The sequence below is a fragment of the Micropterus salmoides genome, unplaced genomic scaffold (assembly GCF_014851395.1).
Source record: "Micropterus salmoides isolate LMB-PRFRI ecotype aquatic unplaced genomic scaffold, ASM1485139v1 Ms_hic_scaffold_19, whole genome shotgun sequence".
NCBI lineage: Eukaryota > Metazoa > Chordata > Actinopteri > Centrarchiformes > Centrarchidae > Micropterus > Micropterus salmoides.
Window position 1 is genome coordinate 14,150,019 of NW_024041039.1, and position 22,245 is coordinate 14,172,263.

A 22,245-nucleotide genomic window follows, 5' to 3' on the forward strand; every position below is an offset into this window, starting at 1 on the left:
AATCATTTAGCCTGATCTCTTGCCATTCCTCACAGCACAGAAATCCAATAGCATTTAAATCTTACGCAACCAGGCCACCAATTCACTCTGCGAGGCTGTTAACACATTTGCAAATAAGATTCATAGGTGCACACTTGAAGTTTTCTAGTGGTTTCTAAGGTTGTTTTATTTTGGAGGGTGCTCCAGCAGCCTGGAGTGGGTTTGGGGTGCAAGGTGGGGCAGCTTTTAACTATATGAGTAGACTTACTTGTATGCATTTTAGTCCCCTCCTTATCCACATTTGCAAGCTCAAAACCCCCTTTATGGCTTAGTGATGGAGGTCAATCACATGCCTCATTTTTTATTTACCACTACCAGCTATTGCATTACTGAAACAATAGCACACTGCAATTTCAAACTAGCCCTCAGAATAGATTCCACTTGTGTTTCAGAAAATACACTCTTTTTCTGTATAGCCTTTTCTCAGCCTTTCACTTTACTTTTTGGTGTGAAGCTGTGTCTGTATGTATTATAACTGAACAATAAACACACACACAAACCCGCTCTAAAATAGGAATACAAAGCATGAAAGGGATTTAAAGCATTTCTCTAAAATTTTACATCAAGATTTTAAAAAGTGGTTCGGGGGCAGTCGATCGCGGTAAAGCTGCTTAATGAAGGAAAACTACTGAAATTGTTAATGGCCGAGTCTGTGTGTGTCAGCCCAGGTCCTTCCTCTAGATTATTTTCTACTTTGCGTGCTATCACACAGACGCTTCCCTCTTGTATCAATGCGTGATTGAAGGGAAACTTCTTTTGGGAAGTGCGGGGACTACTTTAGGTGAACTTTGGAACGAAACACTCCTAATTTACTGCATACGGCTACAGGGGCACGCAGTTTAGCGCAATATACGTTACTCTTTAACGAGATACGATACATCAAGTGCTAGTTAACACTCTTGCGATAAAATATGCTTATGTTTTTACTACGTCGCGGAAGGATCTAATTTTCTCAAGCGAAGGTCTACACATCCGCCCAGTTTTCCGATGTTTCATTCCCCCCGAGTTGAAAATGGAGTTCGATTAAAGCAGATGTCCACCAACTTCGCAAGGAAATTTCAATTCTAGATGCTTTTACTTTACGCGTCAGCACTTATATTGAAAACAGTTGAACCCGGTTTCGGCTTTGGATGCCTTTACTGCAAATAACTCAGACACGTTGACGGAGCGACGCTCCACAGCGCTTTTTCAAGTGTTGTCCTGGACCTGAAGTTGGCGAATGGATGCTCGACAGCCAGCCATAAATAACCTGCCAAACATTATTGTCTGCAACAATTTCTACATTTTCTGAGGATCTATTCACGTTTTGCAAACCGGGGATCTGTGTTTGTTGAAGAGGATGGTGCCGATGGCCCATTTGTTGTGGTCGGATTTTACTTCCAGGGAGGATAAAATGAATCAACGATTGTCAATCCTCCTCGCGATTTAACGTTAGTTCCAGCCAGCAAAGCTAACGTTAAGCTAGCTTCATTTGGTTCTCACAGGGACGCTTAGTCTGGCATGCCCCGTCGTGCATCGTTTATTTACCATCCAAAATAGGGGTGATTTCTATATGTGAAGGAAAATGGTGATATTTGTGGCATTTTATCCCGCCGTGACTGCGTCGTCGATGCTATTGCTAGGATTTGGATCCCCGTGAGGAAAAAAATGAGTGAAGATTCAACAAATCCAAACAACGAGTGAGTAACAGCTACTCTTTATCCATTTTCCCCATTCACATATACAACACACAGCTGCAATAGTAATGTACTTGCACATCTTCAGATATTAACACACGCTTTCCTCAATGAGCTATGCAGTACCAGTTCCCAATGACATTTCTAACCGAGCGACGCCGGCGTTTCACCGTCTTACTTTCTTAATATCAACAATAACAAAAACAGATTTATAATCTTTTTAGTTTACTAGACTAATATAAAGGTACGCCAGGGATTAAATTATTAGTCTTAAAAGGAAGAGTGTCTGACAAGGAATGGCATAGGCCCTTAATAATTCTGGTCTTATAATTAAACTAAGTAACATGTATGATATGATAATTCATATTAGGCCACAGTAAGTATATTAATGGTTGCGTGAATGTAATAGATTCAACCTGACAAGTATATGCCCAGGATATTATTACTTTATAGGTTTGGTAGTTATACGGCAGTTTATGAGGGATCACGCATCGTAGACACATACACAGCAATAATCCAGTGTAACTATGATTTTATATACATGTCTATGCAATGCATCACGATCAGAATAGCGTTATAGTGACAATCTAGATCTGTATGTAACTGCTGTCCGCCATGATTTCGGAACATAATCATCGATAAAAATCGTGCGGATCATGTTTGTATCTCAGTCCAGCCTTTCGTGTATGAAAAAAACCCTTCGAGCGGATTGCGGCAGTGTCAACGTTGAAAAGCTGAAGATGCCATTTTTTTTTTCTCAATCGCACTCATTTACATATCACAATCCCCATTCATAAAAAAAACGCTTTAAAAAAGGCGTCGCATTCACGCCCAAGTCCCCACAAACCGCGGACATGAATTGTGATCTGTATATGAGGTGTTATTTGTACACGTCGCGCCCATTTCAAGTCGCATTTCGCTATTGTTTTAATGGGCTGATCCCCTGTGTGCGCTTGTTGACAGTCAGTGAGAAATATCTGCTTCGGGAGGTGCTGCGGTCACATGATCCCCTCCATTCATAAAGTACCTGCCTGCCCATTCACAGCACTGTACACTGTTTCGCATTGCACCGGCGGTCACACAATGGCCACTTCTTCTGCCTTTACTGTACAGTGCATCACGCAGATGAACACCAGTGCTCCTCCATTAAGGCGTTTATTTTTTTTTTTACATAAGCGCAGCACATGCTCACCATCTCCGAGGGTTTTCGTTGATAATGTATTTGTCACAGAGGAAGTTAGATGGCCTTTTCAGCTATTTATAGTGTGACGGTTTAATGTTCGAAACGTACCAACGTATTTCATCTCTCTGCCCTTTTATAAGGTTAAGATTGATTTAATGCATGGAGGCTTTGTCCTTTAAGTACACTTCTGCATTTTTATTTAATATGTCAAGGAGTGCCCCCCCCCCCCCCCCCCCAACCTTACATCAAAAAAGATTGCATTTAAACTGCAAGCCCTCTATTGATGAATATTGTTTTAGTTTTTTTTTTTTTATGTAAGCTGATTTTTGCAGTTTAGATTAAAATTGTGGAATAATGCTAATTTGAACGGTGTAACCTCTCATTGGAGCAGTCATCTGAATACATTTTCTCATCATATTAACCTCCAGTGAGAGAAATTACAGTGAAATTAAACAATCCCTGAATTAGCTGGGACTCCCTGCTGTGGTAACCTCAGGGACTCCTCGAGGCCCCCCAGGTCCCACTTTGGGAGCTACTGCCATAGGCTACAGATGATCGATGTTGTGCAAGCTTCAGTATATGCTGAGTTTGTTCCACACTGCATGATGACAACAGCTAAGATGGCGAAGTGATCCAAACATTGTTGCTATGATTCCACCGCCTTTCTGGCTGTTGTGTGATTCATAGTAATGGAGTGAACAGAATACAGAACATTGCTTGAGCCATTTATTTTTGCTCAAGAGAGTCTTCTTAATATTCACCTTCCTAATGACACACTATTCACAAAAATCTGATTTTGTGTCTTGTTTTTTTAGCATCATGAATAATCAAAATGTTTTTCACAGTGTGTCCCTTTTTACATTGTGACATTATGCTCTCTTCCTTTTATAAGATAAATTCAGATCTTTGATGAGTCACTTGCTAAATCCTAAAAAATCATCAACCTGCCTTTTCATTTAATAGATGGATATTGTTAATTTAAATCCTGGTTATCTTTTGATGTTATGCTTCGTAATTCAGGAAAAATGTCTCTGTTCCCCTGTAGCCTTCATTGTAAACATTAGATTTTCCAAAAATGCGTGAAGAGATAGTCCTGAAGTGGTTTGGTCTCAATGATAGGTGGTAAGCCAAGCTGGTGTACACACAGCACACCCTTTGCTGAGAACATGTTACTTGGCCTTGGTGCAACTATGTTCGCAAGGCTAAAATGACAAGAAAGCACATAAAGCCTTGTCAGATTTTGGATTGCGTCTGCTCTGGGACGTGTGTCGTTGTGGAGCGGTGCGGTGTAAAGGCTAATGTGAATTTTGCAGACAGAGACTATGGTCATACTGGGAGAAGTGGGAGATTTATGAAAGTATGTGCAAGCAGCCTCTCTGCTGAATGTCATGTTCATCTAAAATATTTATCTCAACCAAGGCGGTAGTCTGTTGAGGTGCACTGTGCTGGCACCTGTTTTATCTGTGTACTGTAGATATTCTTTTTTTTGTTTGTTTATTGTATACATGTGAACAGCTTGTTTTTACATTGCATTTCTGGATTCTAAACTAGAGGTTTATAATAGGATAAAATTTGACAAAGAGAGGCTTCTTTGTCTTTCCTCAATCCATACCATAAGAAAAAAAAAATCAAGCAGGTCATCTTGTAGATTTTAGTTTGAGGGCCTACAGAAACATGAGTCACATTTTCAGGTCTGTTGCCTCTATATTCCATTGAACATGTATAGGGTAATGGCCTTGTTGTTTTAGATTCCTGCAGTTCTGTGGTATTGTCTGTTGCCAGTCAGGTGATCCTCAGTGATTCCTCTCTCTGCGTCCTCTTCCTATCTGTGTGATTGATTTGACAGCTCAGCATTTTATCTGCAATATGGGTGTCATGATCTTATCACCTGAGGGCTGTTTTGCACTCCCATTCCTGTTGCAGAGCTTTCCAAACACATTCCTCCTAAACCACCCCCATCATGTCCTGAAACGACAAAGGGAGACAGCTACTTCAGCTGTTAGGGCTGGTGCTTTATGGCCTGGGTAATTGCCCATATCCTGTGGGCCCTTATGTTAAGCTAAATAATTTCCTGGACCCTTTTTTATAGGTAGTATTATTTGCTGTTATTGCCAGTTGTTAGATGTGATCTCCGTGTACACTTAGCTTTAGTAGCTGAACTAGTCTTAAGCTATAGGCTTACCTTTTGACAAAGTCTGCTGAGCTGAACACATCTTTGGTTTTGCTTCTGCGTTCTTTTGGGGAAGTGTTGCTTGTGACTGACCACAGTGGTTTACAGAGACTATTGGCATGTATTATTTGATGAATATACAGAAGGGCACACAGCATTTTACTTTACTGATTGCTAAGCATGCTCTCATTTTAGATTTAGGTATACATCTATATATAGTAAAGTGTCTTTACATGAAATCTCTCACCTTATTTAATTAATATGAAAAATTGCATAATACTAAGTTATTTTGCATATAGAACATTTCTACCCCGCTGTCTTCTTGTTCTGTTAGAAGCTGTCATATTGTTTGTGTGATTAATGACAATGATCCTCTGTATAACTAGAGGGCTTGGACGGTCTGTAACTGAGACACGCCAACAAACTGAACAGGCCTTGTATAGTGGTGGACTGTTCCATTCCCATGGCCAGATTTAGGCTTGGATTCTGTGTATTTTAAACCCAAGCCACTTCCCTCTTATAATTTTCATTTCCTCTTCAAGTATTTTAGGAGCAAGCATAAACTGGCGTAAATGTCAGCAATGTATTTAGAACATATTTCAAATAAATGGTCTTACTCGTAAGACAAAGACCTGGTATGGACGCATGCTGTGTATGAAGGCTGTGAAGCCTAAACTAAAAAACACTTTGTTTGTGTCTTCATCACAACATCCAGATAGCAGGCTTGTCTTTATTTCTTTGTCAAGAAGCTCCTCTGATGTTCACAGACCATATCTCAATGCCTTTAAGAAGTGCTTTTAGCACTAAGTGTCTGAATTGTGGATATTGTTTTCAGTTGTGCTGCATGCGGGAGCATGAAGGCTGGGCCTTGTTGCGAGCTCTTTGCTGCAGCTGGGCTGAGATGGTTCTTTCCTGTGAGGCCACAGACATAAAAGGGCACAGATGTAAATCCTAAACCTTGTGTCTTTGATTGAGTTTCCAAACACTTTGAAAACAGGAAGGGGTTTCTGGGTGTGCGTCTGTGCGCACACACTTATGTGTGTTTATTTCTCTGGGAACATTTGGCATGTGTATGTGTTTTTGGGAAAGATAGGCCCGTATCCCAGATGAGAGAATTTAAGCAAACATGGCTTTATGTTTTCAAAAATAATTAATATTGGAGGCCTGTAAGAACATATTTTTATCTGCTCAGTAACTTTTGATAGATTTTGTTCTGTCGAGTGGCTATATTTAGAATTTGGAACAGACGTTTATTGGGTAGTAATTTTTTGTTTTGTTTTTTTTGATTCCTCCTAATCTTAAAGACCGAGATTCAATAAAAAGCTGCTTGAATGTGAATCTAATTCATTTTCAAGATGCACTAATCTGTTGGTTTCTAATGGTGATGATAATGTTATGATGATCCCACAAACGGGGCATGCTGTGATGGTTTACAACTTGTCATAGCAGTTTCTCTTTACATCCATGGGCCATCATCATGGTTTGGCGGTTTGTCCTTCCCAAGTTGCTCCTGAGATGTATTGATGGTTTCTCCCACAGCTAGATGGCTGCCTTGTTCCCTCAGCTTCCCGTCTCCCCCTTGGTTTCGGAGTAACTGACGAGTAGACGCTCAGTCCCTGGGGACTACTCTTACATCAAAGAAGACCAGAGACGCCGTAGCAGTCCAAATTTGTGGTTCCTCCTTCTTTCTTTTTTTTTTGTTTTGGTAATGGCAAGCACAAGGTTTTAATTTTCTAAATGCTTGTGGTTCAAATTAAGATCATCTCAATATGTGGCTTTGATTGATGTTTGAGAATAGTTTTTTGGCATTTGATACACATATGGGATTCTTTTCATTTATAGTGCCACGGCGCAGCGGCACCTAGAACATTGTTGTTGGGGTCACAGGCCCAATCCAGTAATAGAGGGGTTGGTTAGAAAATCAGTGTTAGAAACGCTGTCATGAGTGAGCAGATTTGACATTCATTTGCTGGTGTAAGTCTATCTTTGATTTGGGCTACAGGCTAATTTGACCCTGTAACTGCTGTCTGTGACGGATCCTTCCATAAGTGTGATGATCAGTTAATTTGTCATCATATTAGGTGGTGTTTCTATGAAAGGGTGGTGATAAATTTGAAGTGTAGCTTTGCTGTGTGGTGCAGCAGCAGAGTAGACTTGTTCTGTGTTTTTTTTTTTTTTTTTTTTTTTCCCTGAGTCAGTTGGTAGCTAAGCTGAATGTTCTTGTGAGGGAGATGAGTCACCAGCAGCCTGAGGTGTTGAGAGGAGATAGGGCAAATTTCTCTTTCACTTCTCTTTCTATAGCCAACGTTTTAGTTTTCACTGCAGCTAATGTAGCAGGCTTGCGATGCTGGCTGCCTGTTGGTGTTTCTTGCAGGCATTGTCTTTTATTAATGGCCAACAGACAGCCCCTTCAAAAGTGTCTTGTTCTGGCCTTATGTCATAATTTGCACTGCATCCATGTTGGGTCATGTTGGTGTTTGTTTTGGGTATGTCCGTGCCCTTGAGTTTGCCACTGGTTATTTAGGGGATTTGAACCGTGGCTAATTGGCCAGCTAGTTTGCACCATTCAGATTAGATGCACTGCTGGAATCGACGGTCGAGTCCCAGATTGCATGTTATTCATTTCTTCAATGAGGCGTGATCGCAGTGAAGAAAACTGCTCCACTTTATCCTCTTACAACTTTAGCACCCAGTTGCCATTTGTTACTCGAGATGTATGTTTTGGAGGGAAATATTATGCCGGATTACTTTTTTTTTTCATTCAAATAATTCAAATATTGCATACTTTTCTGCTACTTTATATCTACAAACCTTGAACCTGTGTACATCTTTGGGCAAGTAGATCTACATTGAATACATCAAGACTTGCATTTTAGGTAAGGCTAGCTTAAGGAAATGTAAAAGTAGCGCATTTTGTCTATAAAAACAGCTGTTGAAGATAGCCACATAATTTAGTAAGTATAGAGAATAAGTCACACCTAGAGTAGATTTTCACACCATCTTCCGCTCCCCTCTCTGCTTTCCTAGTGATTGCTTTCCTTTTGGAGGATAATCTATAGAATCGGATTGGAATAAGTAGCTTGTGTTTATTTTCCCAATGATATTTTAATGATTCCCCCCTCCTCAGAAGTCCTACAAACCAAAGTGTTCTAGTGGAGCTTGACCGAGCTTGACAGCCTCCCTCCGGTTTTGATACAGGGGAGAGATGGGGAGGAAAGGGGGTGATGGAAAAAAAGGGGTAGGTTGGTGAGGGGGACTTTTTCTCCCCTTTTCTGATGCTAATGAAAGGAGGAATGGTTTTCCAGCTTTTAGCTTGCAGAGTGTGTCTCCCCTGCAGCATGCTCCGCTGCCTGGACATTGTGGGAGGACAAAACTCCAGGCCCGGGATCCAATAACGTGAAATTTCAGCAGAGAAGCGGCCATTGTGTAGAGAGAGGCAGCCAGGGAGGGGTTGGGTAGAAGGGGGAGATGGAGCGGAGGAAAGGGAGGGTGACTTGGCGAGCACCCAGGGCTCAGGCCACATCCTTTCTCTCTTTCCTCTCCTCTCCTGCACTCCTCCTCTTCCTTCTCATCCTTCCCTTCTTCTCCCTCTCCTGTCTTTCTTTCAATACCCCTCCACCACCACTGCCATACTCCTGTCCTCGCCTCCCCTCCACCACTCTCCTCTGGGTTGGGAAGCCTAAGGCTGAGACAGGAGCAAAGCATGATGGCATGCTGGAGCCCAGTGAGCCATGGGCCGGAGCAGCAGACAAACGGCCACTTTGTCAACTTAGGAAATGGTTGTCCCAGGATCCCCCTTCTCCGCCATACACTGGAGCAGCCGGCCTCGAGGCCCCCGGCCTGCCTGGTCTGCACGTGCTCCCTCATCACGCCGTCTCTTATCTTCTTACAATTTATTTCAAGTGGAAGCTGAATTCTAATTTAAGTTATGGTGTTGTGTGCTCTCTCTTTTGACTGAAATAGTAAGATACTGTTAATTCTCTTATTGTGCATTTATAGATGCCATAAAAAGCATTTGCCCATCCTTTTTAATGAATAGAAAAGGCCATATTCAAATGCATGCAGGAGCTATTGACTGTCACCTTGGTCTCCACCCTGTTCCCATCCACAGCCACCTCCTCCTCCGCCTCCCCCCGCAGTCCTCTTACACTCTCACCCCTCCCTTCGTTTTTTCTCTCCTGCTTTTGGTCGGAAATGAAGTCAGTCATCCAGCAGAATAAGTTGGAATAATTTGGAATGGTGTGTGTGTGTGTGTGTGTGTTGTGTGTGTGGGGGGGGGCTCCTTTCTCTCTATCTCCCCCCCCACTCCCCCTTGCTCAAAAACCCAGGCCAGCTGATCTGCTTCCGCTCTCAATTGTGTGTGTCCAGTCGACTGTGTGCTCCCAGCAAGGGGCGTGGAGGCCAGGCTTTTGTCTCCACCATCCTACTCTCGTGTGTGTGTGTGTGTGTGTGTGTGTGTTGCAGCAGATTGCGCTCAAATATCTTTTTGCTTACTGTTTTTACTGAAAGAAAGGAAAGATTTTTATATTAGAGAGAAGAAGAGGAGCCGATGGGACCTTTAAAATTCCCTTTTTTGTGAATGATTGAATGATTTAGTTTGAATTAGTTGATTTAGTTTTAGCTTAGTTTAAATCATTTTGTTCTTGGTTGAGTTGAGTTTCGTTGTTGGTCTGCAGGTTTCAGAAGTGTACTGTGGTGATTGATTTTAATTATTGACCATGACTAAACCATGACCTAAAACAAAGTTGACTTGGGTGTTTTGAGCTAGATGCAAAAATGCACGTATGCACAGTCCACTTAACTTCCTCTCTGGGTCCAGCCCCCCTCCCTGTGAGTGTCATGGTTGCTGGCATGTGTGTGATGGTGGGTCTGAAGGGTCAGGCCTTGGTCATTGTGCCCTGGTCATGGCTGAGCGACACCACCGCCTGCCTTCTGTTCACCCCAGGGACCCCTGCCTGACTGACAGCCGCTCCTGCACCCATCACCCACATCCTTTATTGGGGGCCGTAGAGGGGTGTAACAGCAGCAGTATTTCCCTCTTTTACTGCCCGTTATACTGCTAAAAAAAGCTTTTTTCTGCTGTGGCAGGGGTTCTCATGTAAGGTTATGCATTAGCCTTCTTCTGCGGCACCGCTATGAGGCGCAACCAGAAAAGGAGGCTGCAAGGGGGAAGTTGGTTGTGTTTTTGTGTTAGCCTCCCACGACCAGTTACAGTTTAAGCTCTGGGACAGCGCATTAGAGAGAAAACTGACAGTTGATATGAGAACATTTAGGAGATTCATAATGTTTGTAAATTCTGGATCTGTTATTGTCCATCCCTACTATTTGTTATTATCTGCTCATATTTATGAGATTGGCAGAATATTTACTTATTTTTGGATCAGTTTAGTCATTATGTGGCAGGAAAAAAATCACAACATGATATTTGAAAATGCCCTTGGAATTATGATGGTTATAATAACAAGTAAAAGACTTCCAATGTTTTCCACTTTTGTTTGCCCTGTGACTGACGAGGCTTGCTGAGAATAAAGACAGATTGGCAAGGCATCAACAGAGTGTGCACAGCTCTACCAAATTTAATATCGTTGAAGGATTTGATAGCCATTTGGTCTGACGAAAGGATTAATGGGATAACGGATTCTTGTTGCCAGTTGGCATAGGCAGAAAGAAGTCGTTTACACATCATTGACATATCACCTTTTAATTTAATATGGCAAAGTTCTTAGCAAAAAGTTGCTTATATTTACATCCAGCAGTTATGGCGCAACGTTAGCTTTCATTTGGAGTCGTGTTTCTGTCCACCTGATGAATGTAAGTCCAATATTCATATTCTTTTAGCTCTGTAGTTGGTCTCTACCCACTCGTGAGGTAAATATCAGGCTCTATAGCTGCTAAATTCTCCACTATGTTCACCGGTTAGTCACTAACTGTGTCTGTCTGCTGTTTGGTGATGAGCAGATAGTGTACAGTGGGCTTTTCTTTTTTGTTGTTGTTGCTGAAAACAGCTGTGTCTGAGGGAACCAAAATAGTAAAGTTGCCCGACAGCTAAACAATGAGCTGAAATTTGCTATAAAGTAATTTATGCAGAAATTGCTAAAGTAAATTTGTCTGGAAAAGGCTGGTGTGTGTGTGTGTGTGTGTGTGTGTGTGTCTCTCTCTCTGAACAGACCAGAATTAGCCGGATTTAAGTCTGTTTTGTCGGTTTGTTTATTTTTTGAGTTGCTCGTATTTATCATGCTCATCAGTCCTTTGAGTGGAACTTTAGTCAACTATTACCAGGTGCCAGGATATCAAAGCATTCACATGAAGAAACGAATGGCTTCAGATTTAATGCTCAGTGGCTCTTAGATTAATTACTAACCAAAAACCTGGGCACTGCCATTTGCCAAGGGTGTGGAAGGCGGGAGGCCAAAGGTTAGCCTTATTGAGTAGGCCACGATTTAGAGAGGGGGAGCAAGTAAGGGGGAAGGACGCAACAATTCTTCTTGTCGAGCACCAGCAGCTACTTGTTAACTGTGTAATATATTACATGTTGTCAGTTAGTGGCATTTCCCTCCCTTAATCACTTTCAGAGAAGAAATTCTTTACCAAATGTGTGGGACCCTGTGATGTCATCCTTATTGGTCAACCCGGACGTCAGCCAGAGAGCAATATGTCACCGGAAGACATCCGGCGGTCATATTCTTTACTTGCTTTACCTGTTTCTGTCAGCTCTCAGATCTTCCCCTGTCTTTAATATCTTACTAGGAGTTTCTGCAAAATGCTGCCCTCAGCACATCCTGACCTTTGTCATTTCCGGTGGCCCAGTGCACTCTGTGTTATCTAATCAGGGAAACATCTGATTCCAAGTAAAGGGACAGAGAGGCAAAAGGGTGTGGGAGAAAAAAATAGAATGAGTGATGTAAAATTATGATGTATAATTTACTATACAGTTATAGTCAGAATCAAAGTATGGTGTGATGCAGTCTAATGTAGCAAAGTACAATCCATTTGGTTGTGATATTGTCGTAGACATGTTCCCTTTCTTCAGTACAGACTTTTAGATTTTGATTGGTCAGCCTTTTTCCCGTTTGTGACTGTTTGACATTTGAATGACGATGCATGCGTTTATGTTGCTGTATGTCTGGGGGAAAAAAAAAAAAGTGAAGTTTTATGCATTTTTGTACATACCGTCTCATGTCAGCTGTGTATAAACTTATGTTATGTAAAACTAATGTTATGTATTATAGACCACTGCCTTACTTTGTATTACATCATAATTCAAAGAGGTTGATGTGAGTTGGAGCCCCTGTTATTAGTTGTCTGGTTTGAAACCACCTGCTTTAGGGGAAAGGTTGTAAATCCCCAGTGGGCAGAGCCTGAACTTGGCCACATGGTCAGTCACCCTCTGGCCGGGGGTTAACCATACACCGACGGCTTCAGACTTGAGAAATCGTAGCCAGTAGTCTGTTATATCATGCGCTAAAACCAAAACATACATTGAATCCAAAATTGAATTCTTGACTTTGCTTCTTCACATTCTGTCTTTAGTTTTGTTGCTTGTAAGAGCTTCTGGTTGAGGTGAACTTTGTTTAAGTGCTCAAATTGTAGGACAAATGTGATGTAGACATTTTAGACCTCTCTCCTGGCTTTATCTTATCTGTTTGTTTGTATAGCGTTCCACGCACATGTACTGTACTGCGATTTGTTTATGCTGCGGTTCAGCTGTATTATGTGGTCTGATATTTCATGTCTACTTTTGATGATGTTTTTGTAATCAAAGTGATATAAAAGGTCACAAGAAAAGATCCTCTAGGAAAAGTTTAAACTGCTTATTACTACTGATTATGTTCACTAAAAGCATTGTTTGTTTTTTTTTGCTCTTTCCCTCTCTTCCTCTTCCTTCCACACTCCTTGTCTTCCTCCCTTCCTCCTCCACAGTGACAGTTATGCACGTGTGAGAGCAGTGGTCATGACTCGGGATGACTCCAGCGGTGGGTGGCTTCCCCTGGGGGGCGGAGGCCTTAGTTGTGTCACCGTCTATAAGGTCAGCCGGGCGGAGGACAGCAGCAGCACCCACAGTGGAGGCAGCGGAGGAAGCAGCAGCAACCTCAGCCCCTGTAGCCCCAGTCCCAGCCCTAGCCCTAGTCCCAGCCCCACCGCTGTGGAATTCCACATCAAGGGCGAGAGGCTCAAGGACAAATTGGTAAGGGAATCTCTAGCTCATAATGTTAAAACAGCCTATTTTTAATGTATTTGGTTATGCTATGTTGCATACACTCAGATTAAGATTGATGCGTTTACTTTCTCTGTTATTTAGTCACTCCTTCTCTTACATGCACACTCAGGTGCGCAAACGCAGAGATCGTGCATTCTCTTGGATAAGATCACCCTGAGCCCCCCTTTCACCAGACTCCCCTCGCTCTGTCTCACTCTCACACACTCACACAGGAAGTGGTTGTTTGGCTTTCCTCCATGGCGCAGGTATCTGAAAATAGGAGCGAACTGCGTGACGCTGTGATGCATGATGATATCATCAGGGAGAAGGGCAGATTACTCAGGAGCAAAGAATGTGGGATGAGGGATGTGGGAAATGCACAAAGAGCAAGAGAGAGGGACCCTGGATGATGGAATATGGGCTGGAAATTCACACTCATTCTGGTTTTCCATGAGTACACGAGTAGTTGCCCATTTTCTTTATTAGCATTTCCTCTTTTTAGATGTGTAATGTAAAGACTGTATGTCTCAGTAAATTAAGCCAGAAAAATATGTCTCTGGTTATTCTAACTGTGCATTCAGACCAAACGCGAATTTAATCCACACAACGCTTTCCTCACGTGGGTTTTATCGGTGGACATCCCTGGAGTGTTCACACACAACGCGATAACGCGAATAAACACAACTCGCCATTACTACAGCTGTATGAACCCAAAGGAAACATTTTGCTATGATTAAATTGCAATAAACGGATCAAACTGATGCCGAAATAACTACAGTATGATGCAGATTTGTTAAACATATGAATTCATGCTTTGTCATGTCTATTAGCAAGACAGCAGAACAACAACTTCTAAAATGTTTTTTTTTCTGAATGGAGTTTGGATCGATCAGGGCTATGCTATGCTAACTTGGTCACAGTAAAGTACAACAATAGCTAGAATAAAGTTACATACACATGTTTTCTGACCTCACAGGTAGTTCAACCTCCTCGCTTTCTTTTCTCCCAGCAATGTCCCATTTTGTCCGTTTTTTTGATAAATATGAAGTAGTGCCAAATGACCCAAACAACACTGGAACCGGATGTGCACGGAATCTAGCTGCTGAGAAGCTCGAGTGAAGCCTGGCCCTCTTCACACAACGCTCTGAAGCTGTCGGTGAAGTACGGACAATCTCAACATTGATAGGCTATCGCGACTCAGCGTCATGCGAATTTCTCGCTTGAGTTGAAAATATTCAACAAGACATTTATTGAGAAACGCATCTTCACATTTGAGGAAATTTGCTTGAAAAATTTGTCAAAACTAACAATTCATTACTAAAATAGCTGTTGATAAATTTTCTGTCAAACAGCTAATCGATAAATTAACGACTAGTTTCAGCTCTAGTGTAAAATATTTGAAAGTCTACAAACTGAGCAATTACCATACGATAATGAATTGAAGGTTTTCTTTCGAAAATCTTTGTAGGCACTGTATTTTGACATGGGTGCAGCTGGGTCTGCAGCCACACAGTATAATAGCATATCGCTATCAACGATGGGCAGAGTCGAGGGTCAATGGACTTTCTTTTGGTAGATTTTAAATTCAACAAAATAAAAAAGAAAAGAAAATTATATTTCTGTCTCATCAACAAATAGTTATCCTTTACAACCACAGTTTGTCAGTAGGCGCAGTAAAACCAGTACAGGGCTACATTTAGAGATAGCGAGATATCCTACACAGCAAAAAAAGACCTCACCTGCCATGCTCCACTTTGACTTTTTATTTAAATTTTTACACACATTTTTGGCACCATATGGAACATCTACACATACAAACACATAACCAGCAAACTGCATGGTCATCCTGTCTCCTCTGTTTCTGTAGTATTATGGCTTTTGCTGGAGTTGCTGTAAAGCTCACAAGCTTCTTGCCACAGACTCATTCTGTGTTGTAGATGTAAAGCAGATCCAGTAGATGTACAAGAATAATCCTGGTCTGTGATAATGAGAGTGTAAATCTGTGTGTTTGGGAGAGAAAACTGTCTGTCAGATGTCAGGAGACCCACAAGGCCACCATAATGTACAGAGTCTGGCATCCACCATTAGAGGCTTGTTACAGCAGGGCGTCTAAATCACCTTTTTTTTATCTTCTTTGACTAAACACATTTTATGTGTGTTGTGTGTTTACGCCGTGTTTGTGCTTTTGTGTGTTGCTATCCAAGCGTGTGTGTGTGGCACAGGAAAGGGTGTGCCGGGAATGCTGTTGTTCAGACAGGGTATAGACATGGCTCAGAGACCCCGGCAACTCTTCTGGGATGTGGTAAAACACCCCTATCACCGCCAGAGTCCACCCCCAGCCACCACAACAAACACCCAGCCATATGTAGGTCTGTCGGGATGCCACCCAGTGCCATGGTGCCACCGACAGTCTGGGGGCATCAGAATAGGAGAGGCAGAGTGATGTCCATGAAAACAACAGCAACAGACAAAACCACATAAGATGTCTGCCAGTCGAAAAAACAAAAATGCAGGGCAATATCAGTACATGTCTCCACAGTGTTGTCTAAAACAGTAACATCAGTGTTTTGATTTCAGAAGTAAATGAAAGACCATAATTATGTTGTATGAGGGATGTTGGAAACAGAAAAGGGAGGCCTAGGGACGAGCTCCTAAATGTTTGAAAGACTGTTTGATTTGTTTTATCTAAAAAACACAAAAAAGGAAAATGCAGTTCCGCGATTTAGATGTATTTCTTTGTCATCTTAAGGGATATAATTTCAGTGTTTTTAATTCAGCCAGAAATGGACAGAAAAGGAAAAAACAATGACACCCCCCACCCCCCCACCCTATCCCTGACAGGAACCTGAGCTAGACAGAGGAAAACAGATCAGAGATGCAGTTATTTTGAAATCACAAAGGCACGATTTTGGCTGGTAGAAATGAGGTAATTGTGGTGCATGAGATATGAGATGAATCAGGGAAAGAGAGTGTGTGTGTGTGTGTGTGTGTGTGTGTGTGTGTGTGTGTGGTCAAAGAGCAGGAAACAGAGGTGGAGCCAGATAGACGGAAGAGGTGGAGGGGATCTGTCTATAAGCGCAGTGATGCGGCACAGAGTGTACTGGTGATGACTCAGCTGGCTCTCCATATAGCTACCAATCACTCTCCTCCTTGCCGCCCTGCCTCTCTCTCTCCCTCGCTCCCCTTCACTCTTATTCTCTGACACTCTTAAAAACTACAGAGCTGATTGGTTGATGATTACTTACCATACTGGCTCTCGGATTATGAGAAATCTCTTGGCTTAGCTCTCACCTCGCATCCTGTTGTTCGTAGTCTTTGAATCCCGGTGATTGATGCAGCTGTGAATGCGGTGTAGTCCAGTCTTACTCTAAGCACTTTCTTAGGACAAAGTCCCGCTTGATACAGTTGTTTATTTCTTCTTTTTAACCTTGTCGTTTGATTTGGTTTTGACTCATCCTTGCTAGTTGTTTTAATTTTTTTTTACCTGTAAGTCTTGGGTGAGGGGGAAAACTGGTCTCAACTTTAACCAATGCCTCTTACCAAGCCTTCAAAAGTCAGTGCTTAAATATTATTGCATACCATCTTTCATGCTTCTGTATCTATATTCCAAGCATTGTTATTGGAAGTGATTATAGGTAATTACAATTCTAAAGGGGCAAAAGCAGTGTTCATACATTGTCGCCTGATTTCTCCCTCTTGGTTTCTTGTGTGTACGTCTCTATCTTCCCCCATTTCCGCTCTCTCTACGCTATCTCTTCACTACTCTCTGCACGTCTCACCTCTGCCTGTCTCTGCCTCCGTCCCTCTCCTCCTCTAACATCTCCAGCGTCTATTCCGTTTCAGTCTCTCCTCCTCTCTTTTCTCTGAACACAGCGTGGAATGCGGTGTTAAGTATCGTCCTTCCATGCAACTGTGATACTTCCTCCTCTGTTGGCCTCGCTGTGCGCTCACCTTTCCTGCTCCGGCTCCATTCAGTCTCGCCTCCACAATCAGCCCCAAAGGCACACCCCCACCCCGCCGCCGCCTCTCTTTTCCTTGCCACCGTATCCTCCTCACATCCATCCCTCTCGTCTTCCCTCCCCTCATCCACTGGCTCTGGGTAATCACACAGGCTGAACCTTTGACCCTCCATTTCTTGGGGAAGCATGTTCGCAACAGTGACACGAGGGCAGATATTGTGCGATCTTCCGCATGCAGAAAAAGGACTTGCTACAGAGTGTGTGCAAAAAAAAAAACAACAACAAAAAAAAAAAAGTATCTCACTCAGACATTCACAATGAAATGTAGACCTGTGTGCGCCCTCTCTGACACACATATCACATGTCATCAACCTCTCACACAGCTGCCCCATATCAGCCCCTTAAAGCGTGCATGTTGACTGCATGTCCAGATCGACGGGGAAACGGTGCCATCTGCTTTCAGTTGTCGAGTATTGGTTCGTGAGCATTATCCTCCGACAAGGCGTTTGCGCTGCAAAGATGCACAGTGTGGTGCTTGGGTCACTGAACTTTTCATCACACCGGCTCCTGCACTTGCGCATTCTCTCACGCAGCTCGCCAATGCGCACGCTCACACATTCACACCACATAAAGCCACCTCTCGTGCACGTCTGTAAGAAGGAAAAAAAACCCTCAAAGACTGTAATGGCCGTCTCTCATTTCATTTAATCTGCCTAGAGGAAGGCCGGGAGGCGGCCCAGTAGCCCTGATTAATAATAGGCTTTGGAAACACAGTCTCTCTCTGCCACACACTTGGGCTGCCTGGCTCCAAAACATACTCAACCCCCCTTCTTCTGCCACCACCACTGCTCTCCAGCTTTATCATCATCTGAAATGAAAACCCCACCATTTAGACTGTGTTTTACAAATTATCCAAAGAAGCATGTGAAATGATTTCGTTTAGGATGATTTTTGTTTTTTGGCATTTTCTATTTCTATTTTAGAAACTATGAACTTGTGTGTGTGATGCAGGCCTCTTGCTCATGTTACTGTGGAATGATTAAATGTGACACATTTGAAAGGCTTAGGGTGAGGAGCAAGATGAAGGATTTACGTGCATGTTCCCTAGTGAGTTCCATCGCCAAATCTTTAAAATCTCCAAATGATGCAGTTTCCAGTCTGCATACTAGCAACTTTAGCTCGACCAAATGTAACTGCAATGTAGTCGAGTGCTAATATGCCTTGTGTATGTGTGTTGTCAGGTGGTGCTGGAGTGTGTCCTGCAGAAAGACCTAATATACAACAAGGTCAACCCCATCTTCCACCACTGGAGGATCAACGACAAAAAGTTTGGACTGACTTTCCAGAGCCCCGCCGACGCCCGTGCCTTTGACCGGGGCATACGTCGGGCCATCGAGGACATCAACCAAGGTGGGTGTCTGTGGGTTGGTGGGTAGTTGATGGTAGCTGCATGTGTGTGTTTTTAGAGTTTAGAACCCTATCAACAAAGCACCGGTTTTGTTTGGAATTCCCTCCAAACAAACCTGAGGGGTTGCAGTATACTGTGTGTGTTGGCAGCTATCCAACACGTGTAAAATAATACGGGTATATGTGTATGAACATGCATTGTTACCTGGTTTCTGCAGCCTGTATTCCTGCCTGTTTGTCTTTGGCTTGTAATGGCTGACCTAGCATCTGTTCTAGGAGAGATTCATAGCGTTGATTAGCGTTGATGATTTCCCCCACTGCTACCTGCTCACTCACCCAAGCATGACCCCTCCTGTGCTATCTTATCAGCGCCAGCTGCCCAGATAAACTCTCAACTTCCTGTAGAGACTGGTAGGGCAAGGCTATGCCCAGACAGTGGGTGATATAGGACAGAGGAGGGGGGTTGGTAAGAAAGAGCGGGGCTGGAGTTGGGACAGAAGAAGGGATGGCAACCTGAGATAGGGGCAGAGCTTTAGTGAGAAGAAACTTGACAAGGTGCGGCTTTTGTGCTGCTCAAACTTGGTAAGTAAGTTTGAGGACTGGCTAGTCTAGTCTGTCTGTGTTCAATGTGGCCTAAAAAAGCTAAACTAGATATTACACTGGAGTTGAATGGCTGAGTTTAGTTAACAGCTTTGGATCCATATAAGCATTATTTTCAGTACAGTGCCAGAGGTTGCAAAGTCATCCAATTAGCAGGAGAATCGCCAGCTCAGCAATCTGCCACCCAGCCCTGTGTTACACAAGAGGCTGGCTGGCTATGGAGCTATAATCTCCTTTACTCTAGACCTGGGAACTCTGGGGAGCATAGAGGAGGCTCAGCAGAACATATCGTAAAAGGCTTATCGCTGCTAGGCATCAGTCGCTTCTTGCCCACAATCGTTTATCTGAGATTTGAACTTCCTGGGCACAGTCCACACATTGTCTAGGTAAAAGGTAATTATGGACAAAAAATGTATGAGCGGGCTTTGCAAATAGCTCTGCCTGCCAATGCCAGTTGAAGATTGAGAACAAAGAATCGTGGATTGCTATAAACATAACATATCAATGAGGAGATGACAATGCCATATCAGAAGTAAGGGCTAGTTAGCTAGTTAGACTATAAGCCACGTGAAGAGCACTCTTTAGCCTCTGGCACAATCCCATGATAAGTGTTTTATTTTTTACTATTTTCTGAGAGAAAATAATCTGATAATGAAAGTAACAGTTAGTTGCAGCCCTAGTTCACACAACAAGGTGCTTAGGGAAGAAAAGTTGAGCATCTCTGATACCCGTTCTGTGTGATTAAACACATTCCCCTCACTTTTACCCCAGAGGCTGTGCAGCTTCTGTCTCCTAGTAAATGCTTCAACTCTTTGTGAATGTCAGCTAGAGCAGGTGATGGTGAGTTTCGTCTCCCCAGTGCGCTCCCTCTCTCTCTCTCTCTCTCTCCCCCCTTCCCCTGCTCTCCTTTCTCTCCTTTCTCTCCTGGCATCTTTCTGTATTCTGCCGGTGTTGTGTAATGCCTCCCTCTTCAGCGCAGGCAGGCAAGCAGGTTCTTCTGTATTCCTGTTGCATCGTTCTGCTGTTGGACTGCAGCGTGAGTGAGTGAGTGAGTGTGTGGGGGGGGGGAGAGCGAGAGAGAAGAGAGCGAGAGAGAATATGTTTTGCCCGTGTGTATGTGTGCGCACGTGTGTGTTGGTATCAGTCTTACAGTCCTCTGTTGCCATGGCAATGCCGGGCACATGGCTCAGGCAGCTTCGCGGCCCAGCACTGCCAGAGTCGTGCTGCAGGAAGCCTCATTCTCTGTAGTGAAATGCACACACACACACACACACACACACACACACACACACACACACACACACATGTGATTCAGACCAGTGGACAGACTGGGTCTAACACAAGCTTAGTGAATTCTTCTGTTCTCTTTGGGGCAGATATAGCACTGCCATGGCCATGTTTTGCTGTAACACCCCCCGCCCCCCCCCCCCCCGAATGCAGACAGACTAACTGATGCCTCAGTGCTTCAAATGAGGCCTCGGTGATCCTAATTAAGTGAACCTAAGTTTTAAAAAGAACCTCTCGATGCCCCAGGTACAAACAGTTTCCCCTTCTTCTCAATGGAAATGGTTTAATCCCTGTTTTCTGCAACATTGCCAAGACCGTAGCCTCAACTGTTTTCTCTTCTCTTAAGTTTCTTTAACAAGGTTCTCTTTTGTCATGATTATTCTGGCTGCTGCTGCTTGAAAATCAAGTGCAAGGTTGGCTCTAATCAGACATGCACTAGTATTGTGTGTACAGTACTAGTTTCAATGATAATTATAGTAAATAGTAGTTTTAGTTTAGTCTTAATAGCTTAATAGTTTACTGACTTAAACTGATTTCAGCATCATTAGAAGTGTAAAGAATATCTGTTTCCCAGATTATTTTTGTTGTCACTACTGTGTAGCAAAGTGGTTGCATGTATGAATTCATATACACATAATTGTGTAAATTTTCTTCACTTTTGTTGTTGGATGTCTAGCTTTAAGTTCCATTAATAAGACCATTAATGCAAGATTGAAACAAATGACAGCAACTCCTATGTTATACATAAAGCTCGGTAGGTATCGCATGCCAGGATAATTTTACTGACGTTGTGATGCTGCTTGATATCGTTTTGATACGCGTATCTTGAAAGCAGCACAAGTTTTTCACTCCCTTTTTATTTTTCAAAAATCAAATACAAATCTTGAGATTTTATTGGTCTGCGTAGCCTCATGCTTTGCTGACAAGCTTTCATTTAAGCCAAACTTCTTGCACGTAAGAACTTCCACAATTAATGAGTGATTTTGCATTGTTGAAACGTACGGACACAATTAAAATTGTCAGCAGTACATTGTTACTACTTCAGATTCATTTTTAAAATCTTATATAGTGTTTAAGTAGTACTTCTGGGTAGTATTTTTCATTAAGGACAATAATACTACAATACTGGGCAACAGTATTATCTCTTAACCAATGGTGCTCTCAATGTGAAAAATGTCACCCTGCTTTATTAGCAGAAAAGGGTTTAACAAAACAGCACTTTGTGTTAAAATATCAGTAACATTAGTGTCTTTCATCGGGTTACACCATCCACAGTTTCATTCTCTGTGGTAATGAAAAGCTGTAACATGGTCAGCCTAATACCTGAAACATAAGCTCTGACTCCAGCATCAGCAGAGGTGTTTTGGATTGGATGCGGAAATGGCACATGGCGTTTTAGCCAAGGTCGGGGTTACATTATTCTTGACATGCATATTTCATTAACTTCTGTGTGCCCCACTGACACAAAGCAGCTTTCATTTCCCCATTAGGCTGCAGTCAGAGGAAAGCAGAAGGCTTGTCCTATTCTGGCCTGACAAGAATCAGCGTTCTGTTTTAGCTCAAACATGCTTTGTAGAGGAGGTGTCATCCACTGAGAGTAAAATAGTTTCATGAATACAGTATAAATTATATATGTTCTTAAAAATTTAGCTATGTTTTCTAAATATTACAAGGAAGTGGACAAGTCTGGTACACGATTTCACTGTTGTTCCACAAGATTTTGCCCC

At 42.7% G+C, this 22,245-nt stretch overlaps 1 protein-coding gene across 1 annotated transcript in view; it reads left to right on the forward strand.

The window, feature by feature from the left end:
- The first annotated feature begins 859 nt into the window (after positions 1-859).
- spred1 (sprouty related EVH1 domain containing 1) overlaps positions 860-22,245 on the forward strand; it is a 32,489-nt gene continuing 11,103 nt past the window's right edge. The window contains exons 1-3 of the mRNA XM_038728539.1: positions 860-1,718; positions 12,989-13,253; positions 18,466-18,634. Of these exons, the coding sequence (XP_038584467.1) occupies positions 1,687-1,718; positions 12,989-13,253; positions 18,466-18,634 (466 nt within the window). The 5' untranslated portion in view covers positions 860-1,686. The remainder of the gene's footprint in view (positions 1,719-12,988; positions 13,254-18,465; positions 18,635-22,245) is intronic.